The following is a 26933-nucleotide window of genomic DNA, read 5'->3' as shown; positions in this document are numbered from 1 at the left end:
GTTTTTCTTTACTTTTACCTGAATTTCATGTAAAATAGAAGACTTAATGTAACACCCTAAAATTTCAAGCTAATTTAAAACTTTTAAAACAATTCAAAACCCATTAGTCATTACAAAAATGTTTTCAAAATAGTTTAATATAAGAGTATCCCAGAAACATAGTCATAAAAAGTGAGGAGCTGTACGATCACGCCTTTGCCTTGCCACAATCCCCTGATGTACCTGAAACAATAATCAATAGATGTAAGCTCGAAGGCTTAGTGAGTTACCCCCAAAATACCGATACACATACAGTCCACATAGCAATATCAACATTAACGTATCATATCAATCAAATAGAACAGCATGCACTGTTCCACAACTTTACAAGCTGGACTATCCCCTGGGCCCTCAGTACGAGTCTGGAATGCCTACCGGGCCCTCAGCTCGTATCTGGAATGCCATCGAGCCCTCAGTACGAGTCTGGAATGCCTACCGGGCCCTCAGCTCGTATCTGGAATGCTCCCGAGTCCTCAGTATGAGTCTGGAATGCCTACCGGGCCCTCAGCTCATATCTGGAATACTCTAGGGTTTGTTGGCTACCGCACCGAGCAGTACAACCTCAACCCATCCCACATAACATGTCGACATGTAACAGATAAATGCATATACAGATAATCAATCAGTATCACAGGTAGTCCTACAGATCTACCAGACTAGCATATCAACTGGCATACATCACTAACTCAAACTCAACATATCAATAACTACTAAGATATCAAATCCAATGGGCCGGCCTTGGTGCCTTAGACCCCTTAGTATAGTGAGGATAACTCACCTGGCACTGGTGAAGTCCCGTAGATACAACTCCAACTGCTGGTTGACAGATTCCCGCACTGTCAACATCTAACAATACCCAATTAATAATTAGGTTACAAGCCTAAGGTTCAGCTCACACTATAAAAGCCCAATAGCCAAATGATGGGCCAAAGCCCAACATATGGCCCAACTTCCAAATTGGGCCTAGACCTCTACATGGTCTTTCCTTAAGGCCCATCCAATTATCCCAAACCAATTCCCATGGCCCAATATCACATGATCATAAAGGCCCATTTATGGCCCAATTTTCCAAATTGGGCTCGAGACTCTCACATAGGCCTTATCCTAAAACCCATATAATTATTTAGTCCATTTACTTATTCTTGGAAGTCCATTAATAGTCCAATTACCAAAGCTCACTAGGAAGGCCCAATTCCAGGCTCAAGTGAGATTAGGGCTTTCACATGAAATGATGGTTAGGGTTAAGTGTTTCTCACTTAACCCATTAAGGACTTAATCCATTAAGTCCATTATTACCTTAAGTTATTTTGCCAATGATTATTAATTATTATTTTAGGTTTAATAAGTAATTCTCGTGTGTGTCCCAAACGATTCCCACTATTAGGGTTTTATGCCCTTAGGGTTTTCCAAACCCTAATTAGGGTTTTCCAACCCAATACTAGCCCATTAGTTCATTGGTTGGGCTTTTAGGTCACATTGGGTCTTATCGACCCATTAGGGTTCCATTGGGACCACTAGGGCTTCTTTGGGCCCATTAGGGTTTCCTTGCTTCCACATTGTCCAAACATCCCCATAACGAGGTCCAAACGCAATCAAAGCACACCGCCACCCGACACGGCGGCAGGAGGCAGCAACCACCACGTCACGGTGGTGGTTTAGACTTTTCTTTTCATTCTTCCTACTCTATTACAACTTTAAAATACAAATCTCAAAATAACACTCACACACACACACACACACTAAGTAAACACACATACACCAACAATACAAATTGCAATGATGGAGTGTTTGCAGATGGAGAAAGGTGGTCGGAGAATCACCTACGCCCGTTGAGATGCGTCTGCAGACGACGACATAAGGCAAGAAAAGAAGAAGGCACGGAGGAAGGAAAAACGCCATAGCATTAGCAGTAGCGACCCATGAGCCCGTCGTTGGAGTCACAGCAGTGACGAAGCACCCATACCTAAACGGGGGAGAGGTGGGAGAAGGTTTGTTCTTCCCAAACCACAACCGGCAGCAGCTACAACTGCGACCTTTCGTTGCCGGCAATGAAACAGTGACATGATACGTGTTCGCCAGCAGCAAGATCCGCTAGTGACCTTGGTTGATCGAAGCAACAAGATGAGGAAGGAAGTGGCGGCTGGATGATGGAGAAGAAGGTGGCGGCTGGAGGGACAAGGGTGGAGAGGGTTGCGGCTACATCAAGTATTAGGGTTAGGGTTGAATGAAGGCAGCGAGTTTTTAAGTCCCGCTCACACACAAACATTAGCTGATATTGTCACTTTGAGTCCCTCCTCCTTTAATCTTTTCAATTCACATCCCAAAATTTACCATTTGGCCGTTGACTCCATAATCCTTTTCAATATAAGTCCAAAAATTCCAAAACAACCCCTCCTCTACAAACTATTCTCACTTAAGATCCATAAATTATCATTTCTACCCTGGCTTCAAGAATCCTTCTCAGAATAAGTCTGATATTTACTCTTTAACCCTCGGAATCAAAAGTAAACCATTTGGCACCCCGAAACCAACACCCCACTAATTAATATTTGATTTTGGACAATCATAGTAATAATAATAATATAAATTGCTTCTCGGGTTCCAGGTTTATTATTTAATTATTATTTTAAATGGGATGTTACAACTCTCCCCCCACTTAAATTTGATTTCGTCCTCAAAATCGTTTTCTTCTCATTCATTACACACCAAACAACTTGAAATACAATCCCGAGCATAAATCTAGCCTTTCCAAGGCAACCAAAACCAACCCTCGCAGGGTTCTAAAACTGAAAATAAACGAATCCCTTGCAATATGATCACATTTACTCGATCTAAAACCTGAAGTCTCGAGATGGTCTGGCTCTCATACAGACCTCTCATACCAAATCATTATTGTTGAGCCCAGTCCGCTTATCTCTCATCTAACTATTCAACTTCTGATATTTATGGGTCCAACTTCTAGATACTTCTCATACACCTGAAGACCCCATGCATCAATACCGCCCTAATCACGGAAACTATCTGAACACTAACCTGCCTGAAGCAGTATGCTGCCACATGGCTGCCTTCCAAAATCTATCGAGACTTGCCTGGTCTCATCTCGTTCGCCACTCATATGAAATATCGGATTCCGGCCTGGTCGCTGAGCTAAAAGGGCTCCCACCTAGTCGTCTCATACGACTTCTGAACGAAATCCTTCTCTGGAACTAGTTGCCACTAGTTATCATGTCACTGAGGCTCTAATAACCTTCTGATCTAACTGATCGAGCCCACACATCAAATTTTGACATTACCAACTCCAAGGCTAAAAGTGATTGCTACATATCCAATGGCAGACTTATATCACAAACGACCTTAAGCACTTGCACTGCCTTCTTGCTCTCATAGCTATAGTGGCGTTCCTACAGTCTTATTACTGGCTTAACCATGTCTAATCCCACTGGGGAGATCCACATACCAATCAGTGGTTTTCCATGTCCTCACTGCTACACCCGAACTGGTGGGTACTACTGTTCTGTCCACGTCCTAGCAACGCACTCATACTATCTACCGACCTAGCGAATGTTGCGGCCACACCCACAGACTTACATCATGTTCCATACTACCCACACACTAGTGAATGCTACGGTTACCCCCGCAGTCTTACAACACTTTCCATACTGGTCGAACATGCACTCGACCTAACACACAGCTGAACTGAATTCATGGCTAGAATCCCAACCTGATTTCCCAATTCCTGCTATCAAGCACCGAGAAGACGCGATTCACATGCTGGGGAGTTTTACCGAACTCCCAACTCACATAACCCTTAAACTAAACAGCCACTTGGGTTGTCTTCTTTCCTGAAAACGATGTGAAACTTATCCCAATTTCAAAACCAATCCTTCTTCTGCATTCCGGGACGATTCTCCCCCACTTAGATTCAATTAAGTCTTCACAATACATAAAAATTGGATAATTCCCAATCGTCCTCACTTTCCAACGATCGATCCAATGACAACCAACTCTTTCCAACTAGTGCTCCATTACTAGCCAACCACAAGTGATCACATACTTCTAAGAACTAGCTGAACACTTCCTGAATCCCTATGAAACTGATAATCCCTAATACTTGAATGATCCCACACTCAAATCCTGAAGTCAAAAAGGTAGATGCCCCAACTAACATCTTAGCAACGAGCTACTTCCCTTGGCGTTTTCCTCCGCTATCCAATAACGCTTACTAAAACCACTGAATTCTCACAATGTTGAATACCCATCCTGTGGGACCCTGTCCGCAAACCTCCCACATTATACCCTTCCTACCAAAGTGCTCCAACAAATATCCCGCTCTCGTCTCTAGGAATTATATCATTTAGGGTCTCGCACCCTGACTCACTCACCAGCTCAACCATCCACAGCTGAGTTGTAGCAGCTAAAACAACCTTTGCCCTAAACCAGGCTACAACCACTCCCAAGACATAGTCTACAATCCCAAAAGTGCAATAGATCGCATAATCAATCCTTACCACCTGATACAATAGATCAAAGGTGAACTGATCCTCACAAAATACTTATGCCATATCGACCCACCTGCACTCACCAGCGCTGAACTATTGTCGCCAATCCCAATGACTAACTAGCCTCGAGCTGGAAATACAACCTGATCCTGGGGTCACAAGCCTGCTCAATCCTTCGAGCTTGTAAACTGAAAGAGCACAATCCTTGCCTCAGAAAACAACATTCCAATCCTATCAATTAACCATTCTAATTTCAACTGCATAACTCCAGTTGAACATAATCATTACTCCTTTCCGGAGTCCCTGTGACTCACATTGCGGCCTCGATCCAAAACCCTCGAAGCCTCAAATATGGAAACACATGAGCTAGAATCTCCCGCTTAACTCGCTGAATGTAACAAGTACATAACATCTCCCTGGTCCCAAGTAACTACAGCCCTCTACTCATCAGAATATATCCCAACTCGACCAGCTCTTCCCCTTGTCGTCGTTACAGCTGATATAGCTGTCGCGGCAACCGTCTCGGTAATGACTGCATAGCGCTCGTCGAAATACTCAACCATGGCGGTCTTAATAGACCGAAACCTCCCCGAAAACTGTCCGCCGACAAACTCGATCACCTCCTCCTGGATGATCTCACTGACACGGTCCTCTAACAATGTTGGCCTATCCTAGCTGCTAGCTCCCAATCCTAACCTGGATCCAATCTCAAGACGTCTCGTAACCACCATTCTGGTAAATCACTAGAAGGATCACTGATAGCCCATATAGGGACAAAGAACCAACTCCCTACCCAACCCTAGGGGTTGTGACTTCCTTGATACGTGTATGGGTCCTGTGCTTTCAGTAGTACGGGCCCATACTACCTTCCACACCTACCCATATTTGTCTAAAGTATCACCACAACACCCTAACTGAATACATAACATGGCTAGCGCTCAATCCTCACTCCTAGAGGAATGCTAAGTGTCTTATAACTGGCCTCCCGGCCTCACACAACCCACCCAACCATGAAACTTCCACCAACCTTGCAGCACTAGTGTATGCTAGCCATACATAACGTTGGACCTTATAGACTTTCGAATATCCAATCCTACCCTAAGCTCCCAATCAAACAAGAACAAAACATAAGGCAAATCAAACATTCTCAGGCTATAAAATCTTAATTATGTATAACCATGATGCATACACTAAGCAACTACATTAATGATGTCAATCTCATATAAAGGACATCCTAGGCTAGCAGGCATCATGTAATCAGGCAATTCTATAATGCATTCCCTAAAGATCCCTAGCCTAGTACTAGCATGTTGTTCTAAGATATCACAATATCAATAACTGTATGGTATTTTGGGGTCTACGTACTGGCTCCGACTGATCGTACACCCTGCATCCTCCTTTACTTATTTTGAAAACCATTTTAAAAACCATTTTGGAAAATCCTTTCCTTGATTTGAGACTGGATTCACACGAGTGTTCCTCCAATTCACTCAAACCAAGGCTTTGATACCAACTTGTAACACCCTAAAATTTCAAGCTAATTTAAAACTTTTAAAACAATTCAAAACCCATTAGTCATTACAAAAATGTTTTCAAAATAATTTAATATCAGAGTATCCCAGAAACATAGTCATAAAAAGTGAGGAGCTATACGATCACGCCTTTGCCTAGACACGATCCCCTGATGTACCTGAAACAATAATCAATAGATGTAAGCTCGAAGGCTTAATGAGTTACCCCCAAAATACCGATACACATACAGTCCACATAGCAATATCAACATTAGCATATCATATCAATCAAAATAGAACAGCATGCACTGGTCCATAAATTTACAAGCTAGACTACCCCCTGGGCCCTCAGTACGAGTTTGGAATGCCTACCGGGCCCTCAGCTCGTATCTGGAATGCCATCGAGCCCTCAGTACGAGTCTGGAATGCCTACCGGGCCCTCAGCTCGTATCTGGAATGCTCCCGAGTCCTCAGTATGAGTCTGGAATGCCTACCGGGCCCTCAGCTCATATCTGGAATACTCTAGGGTTTGTTGGCTACCGCACCGAGCAGTACAACCTTAACCCATCCCACATAACATGTCGACATGTAACAGATAAATGCATATACAAATAATCAATCAGTATCACAGGCAGTCCTACAGATCTACCAGACTAGCATATCAACTGGCATACATCACTAACTCAAACTCAACATATCAATAACTACTAAGATATCAAATCTAATGGGCCGGCCTTGGTGCCTTAGACCCCTTAGTATAGTGAGGATAACTCACCTGGCATTGGTGAAGTCCCGTAGATACAACTCCAGCTGCTGGTTGACAGATTCCCGCACTGTTAACATCAAACAATACCCAATTAATAATTAGGTTACAAGCCTAAGGTTCAGCTCACACTATAAAAGCCCAATAGCCAAATGATGGGCCAAAGCCCAACATATGGCCCAACTTCCAAATTGGGCCTAGACCTCTACATGGTCTTTCCCTAAGGCCCATCCAATTATCCCAAACCAATTCCCATGGCCCAATATCACATGATCATAAAGGCCCATTTATGGCCCAATGTTCCAAATTGGGCCCGAGACTCTCACATGGGCCTTATCCTAAAACCCATATAATTATTTAGTCCATTTACTTATTCTTGGAAGTCCATTAATAGTCCAATTACCAAAGCTCACTAGGAAGGCCCAATTCCAGGCTCAAGTGAGATTAGGGCTTTCACATGAAATGATGGTTAGGGTTAAGTGTTTCTCACTTAACCCATTAAGGACTTAATCCATTAAGTCCATTATTACCTTAAGTTATTTTGCCAATGATTATTAATTATTATTTTAGGTTTAATAAGTAATTCTCGTGTGTGTCCCAAACGATTCCCACTATTAGGGTTTTATGCCCTTAGGGTTTTCCAAACCCTAATTAGGGTTTTCCAACCCAATACTAGCCCATTAGTTCATTGGTTGGGCTTTTAGGTCACATTGGGTCTTATCGACCCATTAGGGTTCCATTGGGCCCACTAGGGCTTCTTTGGGCCCATTAGGGCTTCTTTGGGCCCATTAGGGTTTCCTTGCTTCCACATTGTCCAAACATCCCCCAAACGAGGTCCAAACATAACCAAAGCTCACCGCCACCCGACACGGCGGCCGGTGGCGGCAGGAGGCGGCAACCACCACCTCACGGTGGTGGTTTAGACTTTTCTTTTCATTCTTCCTACTCTATTACAACTTTACAATGCAAATCTCAAAATAACACTCACACACACACACTAAGTAAACACACATACACCAACATAGCCATCTAATGATGGCAAGTGGCTATTCATGGCGGCATGAAAACGACAGCAACAATACTAGGGCGTCCGGCGGCGGCAGCAACAAAATGGAAAAGCGGGCAACGGCGGTCTTTACGGCGGCAGCAGCTCGCAATGATGGAGTGTTTGCATATTGAGAAAGGTGGCCAGAGAATCACCTACGCCCGTTGAGATGCATCTGCAGACGACGACATAAGGCAAGAGAAGAAGAAGGCACGGAGGAAGGAAAAACGCCACAACATTAGCGGTAGCGACCCATGAGCCCATCGTTGGAGTCACATCAGTGACGAAGCACCCAGACCTAAACGGGGGAGAGGTGGGAGAAGGTTTGTTCTTCCCAAACCACAACCGGCAGCTACAACCGCGACCTGTCGTTGCCGGCAATGAAACAGTGACATGAGACGTGTTCACCAGCAGCAAGATCCGCTAGTGACCTTGGTTGATCGGAGCAACAAGATGAGGAAGGAAGTGGCGGCTGGATGATGGAGAAGAAGGTGGCGACTAGAGGGACAAGGGTGGAGAGGGTTGCGGCTACATCAAGTATTAGGGTTAGGGTTGAATGAAGGCAGCGAGTTTTTAAGTCCCGCTCACACACAAACATTAGCCGATATTGTCACTTTGAGTCCCTCCTCCTTTAATCTTTTCAATTCATCCCAAAATTTACCATTTGGACCTTGACTCCATAATCCTTTTCAATATAAGTCCAAAAATTCCAAAACAACCCCTCCTCTACAAACTATTCTCACTTAAGATCCATAAATTACCATTTCTACCCTGGCTTTAAGAATCCTTCTCAGAATAAGTCTAATATTTACTCTTTAACCCTCGGAATCAAAATTATACCATTTGGCACCCCAAAACCAACACCCTACTAATTAATATTTGATTTTGGACAATCATAGTAATAATAATAATATAAATTGCTTCTCGGGTTCCAGGTTTATTATTTAATTATTATTTTAAATGGGATGTTACACTTAAAAATAATAAAAATTTTGAGATATATTTGTTGGTGGATGTTTTTCAGTTTCCTTTGCTCCTAACAATATTCTTATGTTTTATACTTATTTACTTTAACATTAATGGAAGCTTATATTTGTTCGTAGGTTCATGCTCGATATGGTGTTAATGAGGATTATTATAGCTCCAGTAAGGGCCTGTTTGATTTGAACTTAACGCGTCCGGTCAGTGCAGACTGCTGACCCGGTCAGTGCAGACTGCTGACCCGGTCAGCAGTCAGCTGTTTGATAATTACAAAACATAGCTGATTCGGTCAGCCCATTCCAATCCATTCTACTTACTCGGTCCGTCAAAAAATACCCTCCTGACTAGATCAGACGCCTCCATCGATTTTGTGCCCTTTCTTGCCTCAGCCTTCTCTCGCCAAAATTGTACACAGAAAGCGATACCCAACAGCTCATCGCCCTCCATCGTACATCGACTACACCCTCTGTGCCATCTTCTCCGTCGAAGACCACACAGCGCCGGTGAGGAGAGGTATGTTTCTGCGATTTTTTTTTCCTTTTGCTTCCTGAAATCAAAAATCCTTTGATGTTTGTTGTCAAATTATTGATTACATGCTGAAATCAAAGTTTGAAATTACTTATTTCATTATTCTTGGGTTCAATTAGATTGAAGGATTACCATAAAATCAATTGACATGAACTCATGAGATGAACTAATGTTTGAATATGTTTGTACATTCTTGTATGAAATCAGAAATTAAAGATTGTTATATGCTTATGAGATCAAAATTTATTTTGTATGATGAAATCACATTTATGTGTTCTTGTTTATAAAAGAGTGTTTTATGTTGTTGAAAATATGATGAAATCACATTTATGTGTTTTTGTTTATAAAAGATTGTTAAAGATTGTTGTATGCTTATAAAATCAATTCATAATGTGTTTTTGTTTATAAAAGATTGTTATATGCTTATGAGATCAAAATTTATTTTGTATGAGGAAATCACATTTATGTTTTTTTGTTTATAAAAGATTGTTTTATGTTGTTGAAAATATGATGAAATCACAATTTTGCTTGATTTATTTGTAAACATGTGTTATGTGGATGATTTATTTGTAAATGTGTGTTATATGAATGATTTAGTTACTTTTTTTTTCTTTTTTACAATAGACATGACGGATAAAAGAACTAGGGTTAGTTGGAAGTCGGAATTGGTGGACAAAACTTTTTTGGAAGCGTGTATACAAGAATTAACAAGTGATGGTCGGGAGGGTAGTGACCTAAAAGCAAGCTCATGGGCTGTGGTTGCAGAGAAATTGAAAACATATCATAATTTTGTTGTCGACAAAAAACAAATGAAAAACCAATACGACTATTTAAAAGTAAAGTATGCAGTGTGGTTACAACTTAAAAACAAAACAGGAAATATTTACAATCCTGTAACAAATTCTTTTAACATGACTAATGAAGAATGGGAAGCGGAAGCGAAGGTATATATATACATATTTTTTAAATTAGATTATTTTTTACTACTTTAACAATATTTATTAAATTTTCAAACAGTTGAACAAGTATGTAGATAAGCTGAGAAATGCACCCCTCCCTTGCCCTAATCTTTGTAACCAACTATTTGATGGGGCGACCTCGACCGGTGTTCATAGTTGGGGGTAATCTTCGACACCACCTCATCCAAATGAAACATTCAGTACACATGATTTTGAGGATACAGAGATGGAAGATCCAGCACCTCATCCAGATACCCCAAACTCAACCGTACCTCAACCTACTAGTGAGGAATCATCTGGGCGGACAAAAAACAAGGGGGGAAAACGAAATGGTCCTAAAGAAACCACACTTGATGATGAGTTGAAAGAAGTTGGAAAAAAAATTATCAAGGTTGCACAAGTATTCACGGAAGCAAATAATCTTGACAAGGAGATGGATGCTTGTATGGCAAAGTTGACAAGCTTGGAGTGGGGAGAATATGATCTGAAATACACCACTGCTCTTATGTTATTTGCTGAAAGTGTTGGCAATAGGAAAATTCGGTTGCACCTTAACTTGTCAACTTGTGAGTCATGGGTAACAAATGCGGGAAGAAAGTTTGGATTAGTTGGTTGACTTTAGTATGTTATGGTTTATTGTTTGACTTTAGTATGTTATGGTTCATTGTTTGACATTAGGATGTTATGGTTCATCGTTTGACATTAGTATGCTATGGTTTAGTTATGTTATGGATTGTTTTCTTAGGTGCACTTATGTTATATGAATTTATATGTTATGGAATGTTATGCTTTTAGTATTTACATGTTACGGTTTGTTATGTTATTGATTTAAATATAATTTTTATTTGACATCTAACAGGACACATGGATAAAGAAGGTGACTTTTTATATTTCCTTATATTCTCGTGGTATTGGTTGATGTTGGTCCGACAAAGGAAAAGAATAATTAAAAGAATAAGAGCTAGCGAACAAGTAGCAAATGGGTATGTGTATACGCAAGATTTGACACACGGATGTCCTATACAATGTTAGGATATGATACGTCTTTCACAAGATGCATTTGTACTATTATGCAATCACTTTACAGAGAGAAATTGGTTGCAATGTAGTAGGACGATAAGCGTTGAAGAGAAGATGGCTATGTTTTTACTAGATGGAACACTTATACATGCAGTTGTGCCCGTTGATCAACAAACTCGTTATAGGGGAAGAGGAAAATGTGAATGTTATCAAAATGTAATTGGAATTTGTAATTTTGATATGATATTCACCTTTGTATGGGCTGGATGGGAGGGCATAACACATGATTCTAAAGTTTTGAAAGAAGTTGCATTTAACCCGACTTCCGGATTTCCATTCCCTCCACCAGGTTTGTATCTTTACTATACGTTTTATTAACTATATTATTTATATGATAAATTTGTCAATCATCTACAGATTAATATTACCTTTGTGATGTTGCATACACCAACACCTGTGGATTTATGGCTCCCTACCGCAATACTAGGTATTGGTTAGCAGATTTTCGAAGAAACAGAGCTTTAACTAAGGAAGAAAGGTTCAATCATACTCATGCACAACTTAGAAATATCATTGAACATGCTTATGGTGTATTGAATGCGAGATTTCCAATTTTAAAACGAATGGCTCCTTATCCTTTTCCAGTGCAAAGAGATATAGTCATTGCTTGTGTTGCGATCCATTAATTTTATAAGGAAATACGATATTCAAGATGACTTATTTACGAACTTTGAACAAAACACTATGGTTACTCCTAATGTGGGTGGTGGAGGAAGTGAGGGCCAAAACATAGAAGGCATATAATGGGGTTCAGAAGTCGGTGACTATATGACTACTTTGCGTGACCAGATTGCTAATAAGTTACTTTCAAATGGTTCACGTTAAATGATATACTTTATTATTATGTATGACAATTTGTATTTGGATTTTTTATTACACTTTGTATTTGGATTTTAATTTATGTATGTTTAATTTGGATTTTATATGATAATTTGTGTTTTTATAATTATTTTATCCAGCACAAGAGACATACAAGGGTAATATGGTCATTTTTTTCATTCAGATAAATTATCAAACAGCATAAACTTAGTCAGATATGAACTCAATCAGCATTTCTAACCCAGTCAGCTTTTAACCCAGTCAATTCTAACCCAATCAGCAACTATCAAACGACCCCTAACTTGATTTTTCATGCTCGGTCATACATGAATTTAGGTTGAGGTTATATTTGTGGAACCTTTTTTTATCGAAACAAATAGTCACATAATTTTAGTTATGGAATGGATGGAATTAATTTATAAAAATTGAATAGTATTTTATCTATAACTGATTTTTTAAAGAATAAATATGCCACACTATCAATTTATTTATCTAATTTTCGAAGTTCTTTTCATTGCTTATCTAGATAAGATATTGGAAAGAATTATAGCAATTTTGTATAAATAGTATTAAAATTATAGGGTAAATTTGGGACAAAAGGGTAAATTTTGAACCAAATTTGTAATAAAATTTAAAATCTGGGCCAAAAGTATAAAATTTGGACCAAATTTGTAATAAATTTTGAAATCTGAGCCAAAAATATAATTTTTGAAAATTGGATGACCTGTTGGGCTAAATTGAATACGATTACCGTTTTTTGGAACTTAATTGAATAAAAAAAAATATAGGAACTAAATCGATTATGAGGCTAATATGTGAGGACTTTATTGCAGTTTTCCCTAATTTTATTTTAATTTTTATTCTAATGTTATTAATTTAATGTAATTAAAATGAGAATTTTAAATTTTAAAAATTGAAATGAAAAATCAATAGGTTGACAAGTGGCATACATTAATTATGAGATATAATAGAGTGACACATGACAAAAGAAAAAATAAAATATGCATTAATCATGAGGCTTAATATGATGACACGTGTCAAAAGGAGAAAAAACTATTTTTTATTAGAATAGGAAGATTTTTTATTTTTTCAAAAAACATGGATAAGTAACTATTATTGGAAGTCGAATTGGTAAAAATGAATATAAAGGTACATATAATTTAAAAATTAAACATTTATGATGTTTTATGTTTGTAAACAATTTATCTGTGTTTATTACACAGACATGTTTATTGGTTTATTATTTTCAAACTTGAATAATTATTGGAGTTTTTTAGTTGTATATTATTTTATCGAAGGAAATTTTATTTTTGAGGGTTTTTTTTTCTTTTTAATTTACATTGATCAACTTGGATTTAACTTGTTTATTAAACATGTTAAGTTGGAAAAACAATAAAAGTTGGAAAAACAATAATCAGGTCAACCCAATTTTCAAGTAAATCTATTTCAACCTATTTACTTAAAAAGTTAGATGAGATTGAAATTTTTGGATACGTTTACTTAAACGAGTTGGATCATTTAATTAAACACGTGAACCCACACAACCATTGCCACCCTAGAAAAAACATCCCTTGGATTTAACTGAAGGTGCCGAAATCAAAAGCCCATGTCTTTAACCGGTTATAACCAGACCTGGGCCTAAGACTAATTTTAACCTTTTATAATTAAATCTTAATTGATAATTAAGTAACTAAGTTTCATAGATAACAAACAGAAAATGATCGAACATGTACAGTGCCTCATCTTTGGTCAATGAAACAAACAAACATATATCATAGAAGATGAAGAAGAGATAGAAGAATGAAACTATAATCAGTGGGCTCATGAATCATCATCTCCTTTGATGTTCATGGTCAACACCCTACAAGACTTTCCATGCATGGAACACTCAGTATCAATCTCATGAACCAAAGACTTGACATTAAAAGGGCATGTCAATGGCAATGGCAATGGCAGTGGCTCTTCAAACTGAGACGGCTGAGTCCTCATCTGCACAGACCTCAACAATGCAGCCCTCCTCAAGTCAGCAGAGTGACATATGTCACTTGGAGATGATGGGAACCTTCCTTCTGAGTCAGATCCCCGTTGCCTTCCCTGTGAAGTTGGTGGTGGTGGTGGGTAGTAACCGCTGCTGGTGGTGGTGGTGGTGGTGGTGGGTCCAGGTGAGAAGGTGCTTGGAAGCTTCTGGAATCTGTAAGGAGAAACTGGACTGGTTGGTTGGCTATCTGTTTGTGATGGTGATGGTGATGGTGAGCATGCATTGCTTTCACAGTATCTGAACTCATCCAGGTCTTCTGACATTGGTGAATATTGCAATGGCAGTTCATCCCTAAAATCAGTATCAAATTCAAGTTTCTTTCTTTCGTTCTTGATAATAAAGTAAATAGAGTGAGAGTTTTTGTTTGCCTTAGATAAAACATGCTGTCAGATCTTGCTGGAGAATCCATCAGGTTTTCAGGAAGGGGGTCTCCCACTGATAGCCCATTTAAGCTGGAAGCCATTATCTACACAATATCTTAGTTACAATATGTAAGTTTGACTACATCTTGATTATTGTTATTATTATTAGATTATGATTTATGAGTATTTAGTATCACATAATCCCTCTAAACCTAAAGATGCTTCGAAATGGCAAAATAGATGATATGATGGAAGAAAATTTCAATGGTTATCTTTTTGTCACCTAAATAAGAAAAATATCATCAATTAGAGATACAGCCTCCAACTGATATAAGATATCACAAATCCAAAAGCCAAATAGTTAACAGGATGGGATTTAGTTCACAAGCAACAAAGCATTTTTCATTTAGTGAATAATTAAACTCACCCAATTTGGATAAGTGATTGGATTGGGGTGGGGGGATGTAATTGATATGGCCATGAGAATCCAAGTATGTCATCGATCAAATTTCCCAAAATGGCTAGAAGGTTCATTGATCAAATTCATCTACTTTACCCCCAAATTCTATAAAATTTCTTCAGGTATACTAGAAAAGATGGTATACGATCTAACACAATCGTGAATATGGATCAAGAATCAGACATTATTCACCTGATCCTCATAATCCGTCGGAATTTCGTGCCCCTCAAAATATAAACAACAACTTACCTCGCTGAGATAACGTTTATGGGAGTGAAGATTGTCGACGTAAACCTCATCTTCAGGATCCCTACTCCGTTTTCCACTTGGAGAAGCTACTGTGGATGAAGATGGAGAAGCAGTTACAGACGCAGATACATTTACATGAACAGATTCAGATTCTGACAAAGTTGATGACGTGTTCGTCTCCGAAACCCCTCCTACTCTCATTCTAAGATTTCGAACCACAAATCACAAACTCAAAACATAATCCCTGTATGAAATTAATGCGAATAAGAACAAAATAGAAGATTTGGAAAGAATTTATATAGGAGTGGAGAGGGAAATGACACCGTTACAGTAAAAATCCAAGCTCTATTCGACAATCTCATCGATAACATTTACGAACACATGGCGTTTGTTCGTGAATTTAGGGCTCCGGCCTCTGCCTTCAAAGTTGGGCTATTATTTTCCAAGAAACTTTTGGGCTCTATTTTGCACAAAACCAAACATCCGGAACCCTTTTTCAATTGTTGCTTCTACTTACGAGGCCTCATAAACTAAAAATGTGTTATTGGCCCATAATAAATATTTTATTATATTATATTATATATAATATAATAAAATATTTTATTATATTACTACCTCCGTCCCAAATTAATAGTCCACTTTTGACTTTTGAAGTTTTTTTCTTTAATTTTGACCTTAAATATTTTTTGATTTTGATAGATAATACTTGATGCAAAATATATAAATGGATTGTATTTTAATTGTTTTTTTCATTATTATAAGTTTTATTAAGTAATATATAACACAAATAAAAATATTTAAAGTCAAAGTTAAAGAAAAAAAAACTTCAAAAATCAAAAGTGGACTATCAATTTGGGACGGAGAGAGTATTATTTTTAGTGTATATATATATATATATATATATATATATATATATATATATATATATATATATATATATATATATATATATATATATATATATCCTCCTTAATAAATGAAGGTTTTTTTTGCCACATGTCAATCTCTTATGAGTTTTGACACTTGTTATTTTATGGTATTTTTGAATAAATGTTTTTTTTTCCATTTGTCATTTTCTTATTTTTTTTATCTTTCTTAATTAAAACATCATATTTACACCTTAATTAATAATTGCTTTAATTGAAAATAACCAATAAATTACAATATCACAACTCATATAGTATTTAATATGTTTTCTTTTAAATTCAAATTTTAAATTTCAAATTTAAATAAATTTTTGTTTAAACTTTCATATTTAATTTTTTTTTTATTTTATCCATCCCATATATCATACGGGTCTCACAACTAGTATATATAATATAATGGATTCTTTTACAAAATGATATTTGGCATTATCCGGTTCGGCGTGGATTTTTTCTTCCTAAAATACCAATTCTAGCAAACACATATTACAGTTTTTTTAGAAAGGGTTTTGGAATATTGATACACAATTAAATTTGTTAAACTTATTGAAACAAAAGGAATTGTTTCAAATTACGAATTGCTTATATAGTTTTTCCAACAATATTTTTGAAAATAAAAAACTGCATAATGGTAAATTAATCATGTTTTTTTAAAACCTATCTGCAAAGAGTATGAAGGTAGATTAAATTTTTCTCTTTTACAAACCCAAAAAACTAACAAAAATAAATAAAGACAATAACTTGTATATTAAAGTACAATAACATATATCAAGCAATAATAATAACTTGCATTTCTGGAACATATGGAGTACATTGATCTCAAATGTTTTATATTTTATCTCACACATGCATATAACTATTTTCTTAAAACATTTTGTTTAAAATTATTAATCGAAAAACTAACAAGGGTAGGTAAAATAGAGGCAAAAGAAATTGCATAAAACGAGAAAATGTGTTATTAACATGACACGTAAGATCAAACTGATAACATTCAGAAACTGAAAGAGGAAAAAAAAACTAATTACACAGGGGAAGTTGTTGACGAGTTTTATAGTTTTACATAAATACCCTTTACATGGAGAAATCCCGAGACAAGACCCCAGAATATAATTTCCAGAAAAACAAAAACCAACTTACCCCACCTCTCAGAATGAAGTGTGGCCTGAATAAACGACTCTGTAGCATTAACCTGCATATATATTCCAAATGTTGTATAAATTTCATGGAATTGATATGAAAAAGAAATTAGTAAATTACACGAATGGTCCCTATGGTTTGGGGTAATTTGCACGTTTGATCCCTAACTTATTTTTTAACTCGAAAGGTCCCTACTGTTAGTTTTTGTTGCGCGCTTGGTCCCTGTCTTACATAACAAGACTATTTTTCCCTTGATTTTTTAATTTATTAAAATAAACACAATCACATCCCCACTTTCACCTCATGTTACCTTACCTACCCTATCTTATTTAAATAAATTAAAAAATCAAGGGCAAAATAATCTTTTTAGGTAACAGGAAAGCGGGGTAACAAAAACAAACTGTAGAATCCTTCAAAGTTAAAAAAATAAGTTAGGGACCAAACATGAAAATTACCCCAAACAATAGGGACCATTCGTCTAATTTACTCAAAAGAATATGGTGATGGATGGATGGAGGGAGGGAGGGAAATTACCAGGTTGTTTTCAGGGGAACGCCAATAAACACCTTGTAAAGCTGCTGGAAAAATGTCACAAGCAGCTAAAGCATAAACAATCAGAGCATTCATTCCCATCCACTGAAACAACTTTGTGGGTTTTTGAATTTTTATCACATCAACCTTGCATCGCATCACAGGTGGAAAGTGTAAATAATCATTTATTCAGTCACCTAATGACTAAAGCTTCTATTATCACAAACTTACCATGTAAAAAATAGCAATCAAGAGAACGCCTGATGCTCCTGCTGTGATGCACATATAACTTAATGTGTATAATGGTTTGGATAAAGGAATACCTGGAACAGATGACGTGGCATAAAAAATAAAATCCAATATTAACTGAAATTTAAAAGTAAGTAGCAAAAAACAAAAGGATGTTACACCTATCACCATTAGAACATATCCCAAGATAAGAAGAGAGGAAGAACACACCAACCATATACCAATCCTATGCATATGACCCTAATATCATTAACAAGAATATTTCAAAAGGATGATGACTAAATCTGAATCCCAAAATAAAGTGTAGCGGGAATGGGAATGAAAGGAAGCATCATGCCTTATAATGCACCATAACATGTCCATACTGTAACCCCAAGAAGCACGTAATCGCAGCCATTAATGAACTTATAAAAAAAAAAAAAAAAAAAAAAAAGGTAAAAGACATAATTTGGAAAAGATGTGTTAGGAATTATGTAAAGCAACCTTAAGAGGCCCTCTGGATCAAATGGAGCAAGACACCAAGAAGGGGCATTTGGTGGGAGGGGTCCATAATCTGGAGAATTGATACTGCATTCCTATAATCACTGGATAAATCATGTGAACAAAAAACAATAACATCTATTAAATCAGGGACCTGTGTTCTCTTGTAAACAGGACGTTTATACAGATGGCTTTCACCAAGGAGAAGCCGATCAATCAGGCCAACTGCATTGCAAGGAGGTTCTAGACTACCCCTGACCCCACAGTGTACCTATTATTATAATATTAGATCAAAATAATATGTTATGTTAGATAATAGATATGCAGTTTAGATTTACAAGGTTTTCAAACATATGTGTAGTACTCACGATTTGAGTCTCCTTCCCATATTCTGATACTTCAAAGCTCCATTCTGGGACGTAAAGACCATACAACAAAGACATGTATAATACACCTAGTACAAAAACAAACAGCCTGGAAAATTAAGAAAATAATTAGCTACCATTTCATCTCATCATTTGATAAAAATAAGTGTTTGTTAATTAGGTTTGGAGTTTTGACTTACCACTGAATGTAGTATTTCTTTACAAATGTTATGGCTGAATTGACTTCGTTATTGTTAACACACCATATCTCGGTTATTGAAGCCAGCAGATATCCGATTGAAATCCTCTGTATATTCATATTATGAGTAAAAAAAGTTCAGTGAGGTAATAATAATCCTAAACACAGGTACACACTATGAAATAGTATCTTTTGGTTTTAATCCTATCCGCCTTCTACCAAAGAAGAACAACTATTTGATCTAAAGAATGTATGAAATTTATCCATTTTCACACCATACCAATCTATTTTTAAGGGTATAAGGCTGTAAACTACCTGTAACACGCCCATCCACCTTATCTGGTTGACATCAACGCCATAAGTTAGATCATCACGTCCATGGAAGTATCCACCTAGAGGGACATACAAGCAATTAGTTATGAAGTGAAGTCATAAGGCTATGCATCATCAATCTGTTGGAATTACGATTGTAATCCATGATATCAATCACTATATGAATATACCTTGAAGAATTAAACCCAAGAGAAAGAGCTTGATAGTTCTGAGTAGGACCTTCTTTGTGGCTGCTGGTTTGCTAGAAACTTTCTGCATCGCAATATCAATAACTATTACTAAAATCAATAATTGAAAAATATTATTATATCAAACCATGTACTAATCATAAGCTACCTTGAATACAAGACTAACGGAGATACCAACGCTAAAGAGGAAAAAAGGCATCACGAAGTCGGCGAGTGTAACACCAAACCATGGAGAATGGTTTATCGAAGGGAAAGCTCCTCCGGCGTCATCAACCAAAATCATCAACTGTTAAGTAGTGAATGCAACATCATAAGATTTTCAATTGTTGCGATTCCAATAACTCTAAGAGAAGCAGAAATAGAAATTAAAAATTAGTAGAAACAAATTAGCAGTGTTATTGATAAAGAAGGCGGTATACGCACAGCAACGGTGAGACCACGGAAAACGTCGAGAGAGACGAGGCGCTGTTTAGGATCGGTAGGTCTAGTAGCAGATGAAGGTCCGCCATGATGTTCCGGTGACGGTGAAGCAAAAGCAGTGATCTCTCCGGCAGAGTGAGAAGAATTTTGAAGTAGGGGACTCCGTTCGTCCGTCTCCGTCATCACCATTGACGCCATTTTCCTAGTCAAATCTCAAAAGTGTCTCCTCTTTCTTCCTTCGTTAAAGACAGGAGGGAGACAATGAATTGCAAAAACAGACCCTACACTATACCATAATCTCAGTTTTAGCCCGCTTACTTTTACTTATGTACTTTTAACAACCTATACTTTTCACCTAATATATGTAACGACGTTAACTTGTTACTGATTTATACAATTATAGGAACAATTTACCACATAAATTAGTAAGAAGTTACGTGGCTTACTTTGTTGATTTTATAAGGCTCTTTGGTATATTATTCACGTCAATAATGTGACAATCAGTCGTGTGGCTAAATGAACATCACATGGGTCGCTCTTTACCAAAAAGAAAGGAAGAAATGGTTCTTGGTCGTTAAAACATTAAACATTCTTTTTAATATTTCTATTTCACAAGTTTAAATTCTAACAACTATCGAATATAATTCCATACTACAACTTTCTTTCTTTTTATACTCTATTATTTTATCACCTACAATATAACCCTATAAATATTATATCTTTTATATAACTTTCATATGTTGGAATCCTAAGTCGAGTAGGACTTGGAAACCAAGTAATAGCAACTTAGTTTTTAGGAAATCATAAACAAGTAGGTTTCTAGTTTCCTAATTGTAATCTAATTACAAGTCGGTAGTTAGGAGTATATATACACATGGTTTTAGGTCGAGTTATGATCATTGGAAAACATTGTAATATCGTGAGTTTTGAGAGAGTTTCTCATATAATCAAAGAGTTATTTTGATTAAAACAATCGTGTTTACATATTCCAATCTTTAATTGGTATCAGAGCCAAGAAAAAAGAAACTGTGAGATCAATTCTTACATGTTGACGAGTCAGGTCAACATGACAGATACAGGGGGAGAAGGAGAAGCTCCGGTGAGAGTGAAAGAAATTGGGTCAACCACTGTAGTGTGTCCTATGCTAAACTTAACGAATTACACTGTATGGTCAATGAGAATGAAAGTGGTATTAAAGATTCACAAGGCTTGGACAGTGATCGATCCAGGAACAGAGAAAAACGAGGAGAAAGATTACCTTGCTATGGGGTTGCTTTATCAGGCAATTCCAGAAAGCTTGATAATGCAAATTGGTGATGTCGATTCTTCAAAGGTTCTATGGGAATCAATCAAGGCTCGTATTTTAGATGGTGTAATGGTTGTTCTAATCCATTTACAATGGCTAATATCAAAATTCCATGGTTATATGTGTTCATATGTTCTTGAAATTTTGATATGAATATTCATGTTCTTATGAGTTCTTGATAGATCATAGGAATTACTTGTTTAATGCTTAATTCATGATCATTATGTGTTATAATGGAATCCATAATTTTCCTCAAGTTATGGATTACCAAAAGTTTTCTTTTAAAGTCCATTATTAAACACATAGGTTACATAAAATGAAAAATCACTCATTTTAATGAACCATTTAACTCATAAGTTATGAATTGAAAAGTTTTGTAAAGTTACAAAATTTGCCCTCAAGTTTTGGAACATGTAAAGTCATCTAGTAAACTTTAGTTCCAGCCCCTAGAATTTTAAAAATTAAAATTCAAACCTTATACTATATAATATTATAAGTTAATAATATATATATATATATATATATATATATATATATATATATATATATATATATATATATATATATATATATATAAGATCAAGTCGTTTTATCGTTAGTAGGCCTCATTCACGAAGCTGGTCTATAAGGGGGTATAAGGTTGTTGCCTATAAAATGACAGCTTAATGGGTGTCCACTCTCACTCACCGCTTCCTTGACTGGTGGAGGGTCGTTAGCCGAACGGGTAGGACAATGACTTTAAATCCTCATTAAAAGTATAATGATACTAAAGTAACTAAATGTTTTTATAAATTCCCAATCTAGTTACTTTAGGAAAATGTGAATAATGTGCTAACCCATGAAATTACACTTTGCACCTTGATTAAGTCGTTAGTGGAGCGTGTGTGGCTAACCGCCACACTACCTTTGACTTAACAAGGTAGGAAAAGGGTGACTTAAGGTTTTTCATAGGTCGGTGGAGCGCGTGTAGCTAACCGGCACATCGATTGAGTGAAAAACATTAAGGGTACCATGTAGTTTGCATGGTTACTTCACACCTTGTTTTATGATCCTCGACATCCCAGTCACAAAACCTGAAGGGCACACTCGAGATTGAAACATGTCATTGAAAAGTTCAATGAATCTCAAAAGAATCTAGGAGTTTCTAAAAACCAATTAAAACCTTATAATTTATATTTCGTTTTCATGGTGGAAATTGGTGATGTAACACCGTGAATTTTTCGTACAAAATTTTCATTTTTAAATCACAAAAATGCTCATAATACATTTCACAAAATCCCAATTATCAAATTAACAAAACATAAATCCATAATGGTTTAATTAATGATCCAGGATCCTCCAAAACATAACTCTTTATCGCATGTGTACAATCGAGCCGTCGCCTTCTCGTGATCCTAGGAAGTACCTGAAACACATAACACATATCACTATAAGCACGAACCTTATTGAGTTCCCCAAAATACCACATATAACACGTATTAGCCACTCGAGGCTATCACTCTGTAAGACCCTCTTGGTCAATGTGTCTCAGTGGGACCCTCCAGCCTCACAACTCTGGTGGACCCTCCGGTCCTAACTCTGGGACCCTCCGGTCCCAACTCTGGGACCCTCTGGTCCTAACTCTGTAAGCTCATAATACTGATATATAGCATAAATCACATATACACAATACAAGATATCACAGTACTCAGGTAAACACATAAGATCAACATATACACAGATTACTATAACAACATAAGTCACAAAGACAGTATGCATGATAACACATGACACCTTATAAACAATAAGACCCTGCGGTCGATAATGTACTAAGACCTTCCAGTCAATAACACAAATAAGACCTTCCAGTCACACATAAATTACCACACGGGTAAGTATAGTGAGAAGACTCACCTCGGATGGTAGACAGATCCTGTAAATGTTGTGACATCCCCAAAATCTCGGCCGGAAAAGACCGTTTTTCATTTATGCTTTTAAAATATTTTCAGAGTAAATCCTTTTGATTTGAAAGAGTTGCGGAATTTGTTCCCCAAAACAAAACATGATAAAACAAAGTTTACCAAAGCATTTCATAAAAGAAATGTACTTTTCGTTATATAATCAAAACTCGGGGTGTCATGTTCCGATACAGACCAATAAGCATAAACGATAACATTAGAAGTCATTCAACAAATATATACATATACAGACTTGTAAAAAAAACAATTGATGGTTCATCCATCTCATGCCCTCGCGCCACTTCCTGTAATACAAATAAAACTGAGTGGGTCAGGCTTGGGAGCCTGGTGAGCATATAGGGTTTTCAACCCACAATAAATAATCATATTTAATTTTCACCAACCAACAATAACTCAATTACACATTCCCGTTATTCTCACTTTATGTCCCTAAAACAACTAACATAAGGGACCTAGTCTAAGAATATTTCATCGGGGCGACAACACATGCTTCAGGGGTACCTCAGCAATATAAGTCAAATAAGGCAACCATGAGGGGGATGGAGTACAGCGAATGAACACCCAAGTTCATTAACACCTACAGGTGGCGAACCTGCTAATGTTTCCACAGGACTGTCTAGAATAGCCAGTGGTCGTCATCTAAACTCCGCTAGATGACTAAATCAAACAACAACGAGGAATCTCATCTGTTTATTACACACCAACTATCTACCCATGTTCTACCCAACATATTAGTAGATAAAATATACATTTTGTATACATAGTTTAAAAACCTGTATAACATGCTTTAATCAACACATATTTCACATAACAGATGAGGCACACACACACATAACACATATCTCATAGAGAATAAATCATATCTATGAGTTAGAAGAAAGTGAATACATCACACACATAACCACAAAATTATACACATAATACGTATTCCGTATAAAATACTTCATAATTATGCGTTAGAAGAAAGTAACCACACACTCACTTGATCAGAAGATGATCGGACAGCACTACGACTTGCAAAAGTAGCAATCCTCAGCAGATCTGGAAGATCTCCTCAAAAATTGAACTTCTCGCGGGCAGAGCTTCGGCTCGGGAACCGCACTTCTCGGGATCTTTGGGATCTCGGGACTTGCCTCGGGGCTCGAGTATGATATCGGGGCTTCGGGATATTTCTGGCACGCAAAACGATGCAAAACGGGAGAGAGAAGAGAAGGAATTGGCAAAAGACTCGGCTGCCTTCGGATCCTATTTATAGGATACAAAAGTACTCTCCCATCCTTTCAGATTTGAGAAACTTTTATCTTTCTGCCTAATTTGATTCTTCTCATTTGTTTTGTCATACATTGTAACCTTTCCAATGTTACAGAATTATACTTAACCTTATAAGTATAATCATATTTACTAATCTTTAGTAAATCATGAAAAATCAATCTTTGTGGTGGACCTTGACCAGCGCACACCCAGTGTACCTAGTTCCTTAGTCCTTCAATTGACTCACATATACATGTGATCAAAGAATTAGTCTTAATTTTCAAAGATGAAAATTCTCATTCATCATACAATACAACTTGTATGATTCCAAGTTTCTGTCCAATTGAAACTTGGGTGATGAAAAACTTTCTTCATTTGGTAAATTCTGGTAAGGTTCTTCGCTTTGCATCGAATTAAACCACATGCTCCACCGCTTGTGCGGGCCCCCGTCAATTCCTTTGCACTACCACAAATGAAAGAATCAAATCCACTTTCCAATATTGCTATTACTGGAAACATATAAGCAACAATTTTCCACAGATGCCATTGTAAGGATATTTTTTTTTTAAATAAATAAATTTTGAAACCTCTTTTTTTTCTTTTATTTTAAAACTTTGCGGAAAAACTTATCCTTACAATCCACATGAAAACTTTGTTGTTATCTATTCATAAGCAATATATTATGACTCTTAAGCAACAACTCAAAATTCTGATTACCGAACCATGCGATCGAAACCCACCTTCGCAATCAGAATCAACATATACTTACTTTAAGCTTCCCATCTTTTCTCTGATTCTTAAAAACATCAACATGTGACCCATTCACATTATGTAATAAGAATCTCCAAATAGGAACTTAATAGAGTTAGATAGTGGACTTTACCCGAAGTAGAGTCAAACTTTTTGACTTGATCAATCTTATGATCTTTAAGGTAAATATGGCAGCTTCGCAACCAATGCCCCTTCCTTTGGCAACAAAACACATGGACCCTTTGGTAATGGCACATGAGACTATCTCAGACTTAGCCTTTCTCTTTACCATTTGGTCAACCGAGTTGACTATGGCCGATCCCTTTCCATTGGGAAGAGAAATCTTTTTCTAGATATCCAATGCTACCATTGTCAATGTCCATTTAAGACTTGGGAAGTTGTTCTTTTAATCAAATTTGCTTTACTGGTGTTCCAAATCATTGCTGATTCCACAACACCAAGCAAATAGATAACATCATTAAGGGTCATGTCATAGTCCATCTCATAGTAGTCCCAAAGAGACTCACTATGTTACTAAGAAAGTGATTAAACATCCAACTTTCACGGGACTTTGACACCCAACTCTCCCAGCTTGTCAATATGTGACTTTATCTCCAAGATGTGAGCACACATAGACTATGCTTGCTAATAGGAATTGAGTGACTTTAAACTTTTCAAGAACTTGTGGGTGAGGGAGAATAATTGGAGGAGGTGGAGGAAGTGAAGCATGATGTTGAGGGACACCATCTTCAAGAAATGTGGGAAGATCATAGTTGTCTGAACCAGACATCTATAATGGGAGAAAATCAAGTTAGTTGATTCAAAGTCCTTAATATAACACCCAATATGAAATATTAAGGCTAGGACCCAACACAATATTTTATAATTTGGAAGAGGGATGCCGTAATCCAAGCTATAAAATATTTGAAGGTAGGCGAATGACGATTCACCAATTTCCACCATGAAAAACGAAATAATTTATTAGGTTTTAATTGGATTTGAAATTCCTAGATCTTTTGAGATTCATTGAACTTTTCAATGGCATGTTTCAATCTCGAGTGTGCCCTTTCAAATTTTGTGACTGGGATGCCGAGGATCACAAAACAAGGTGTGAATAACCATATCAATTCACTTGGTACCCTTAATATTATCACCTAATCAATGTGTCGGTTAACCACACACGCTCCATTGATCTATGACAAACATTAAGTCACCCTTCGTGATCCTTACTAGTCCAAGTTAGTGTGTCGGTTAACCACACACGCTCCACCAACGACTTGGTAAGGTACAAAGTGTGAATTCCATGGACTAGCACCAAATTCACATTTTTCCTAAAGCAACTAAGATTGGGAACTAAATAAAACATTTAGTTACTTTATAATATTCATCATACTTAATGTTAATTTATAAGTCCTTGTCTTACTCGTTCGGCTAACGACCCTCCACCAGTCAAGCAAGCGGTGGGTGAGAGTGGACACCCATTAAGTTGCCATTTTATAGGCAACAACCT

General features: G+C 37.0%; 2 protein-coding genes across 5 annotated transcripts; both read right to left on the bottom strand.

Moving 5' to 3' along the window:
* Nucleotides 1-13872: 13872 nt before the first annotated feature.
* Nucleotides 13873-15765, bottom strand: LOC111892014 (uncharacterized). Of its 2 annotated transcripts, XM_023888074.3 has the most exons (4): nucleotides 15657-15765; nucleotides 15334-15577; nucleotides 14631-14728; nucleotides 13873-14553 (listed from the first exon to the last, which is right to left on the bottom strand). In XM_023888074.3, exons 2-4 carry the CDS (start codon nucleotides 15532-15534, stop codon nucleotides 14046-14048), a joined length of 807 nt encoding a protein of 268 aa, XP_023743842.1. In that variant the 5' UTR covers nucleotides 15535-15577; nucleotides 15657-15765; the 3' UTR covers nucleotides 13873-14045. The 2 variants fall into 2 exon arrangements, with proteins under 2 accessions (XP_023743842.1, XP_052623093.1); XM_052767133.1 differs by having other exon boundaries at nucleotides 15334-15694.
* A 1409-nt stretch (nucleotides 15766-17174) lies between these two features.
* On the bottom strand, nucleotides 17175-20389 carry LOC111892013 (uncharacterized). Of its 3 annotated transcripts, XM_023888071.3 has the most exons (13): nucleotides 20162-20389; nucleotides 19887-20024; nucleotides 19721-19802; nucleotides 19533-19609; nucleotides 19219-19325; nucleotides 19022-19127; nucleotides 18808-18924; nucleotides 18657-18748; nucleotides 18511-18577; nucleotides 18335-18413; nucleotides 18156-18247; nucleotides 17928-18071; nucleotides 17175-17445 (listed from the first exon to the last, which is right to left on the bottom strand). In XM_023888071.3, exons 1-13 carry the CDS (start codon nucleotides 20354-20356, stop codon nucleotides 17305-17307), a joined length of 1437 nt encoding a protein of 478 aa, XP_023743839.1. In that variant the 5' UTR covers nucleotides 20357-20389; the 3' UTR covers nucleotides 17175-17304. The 3 variants fall into 3 exon arrangements, with proteins under 3 accessions (XP_023743839.1, XP_042752821.1, XP_042752822.1); XM_042896887.2 differs by having other exon boundaries at nucleotides 18156-18413; XM_042896888.2 differs by having other exon boundaries at nucleotides 18156-18413; nucleotides 19887-20081; nucleotides 20162-20299.
* Between the last annotated feature and the right edge of the window lie 6544 nt (nucleotides 20390-26933).

The sequence above is a fragment of the Lactuca sativa genome, chromosome 8 (genome assembly GCF_002870075.4).
Source record: "Lactuca sativa cultivar Salinas chromosome 8, Lsat_Salinas_v11, whole genome shotgun sequence".
NCBI classification, from domain to species: domain Eukaryota; kingdom Viridiplantae; phylum Streptophyta; class Magnoliopsida; order Asterales; family Asteraceae; genus Lactuca; species Lactuca sativa.
Note: the sequence above shows the minus strand (reverse complement) of the source record. Positions and strands in the feature narration are given on the sequence as shown.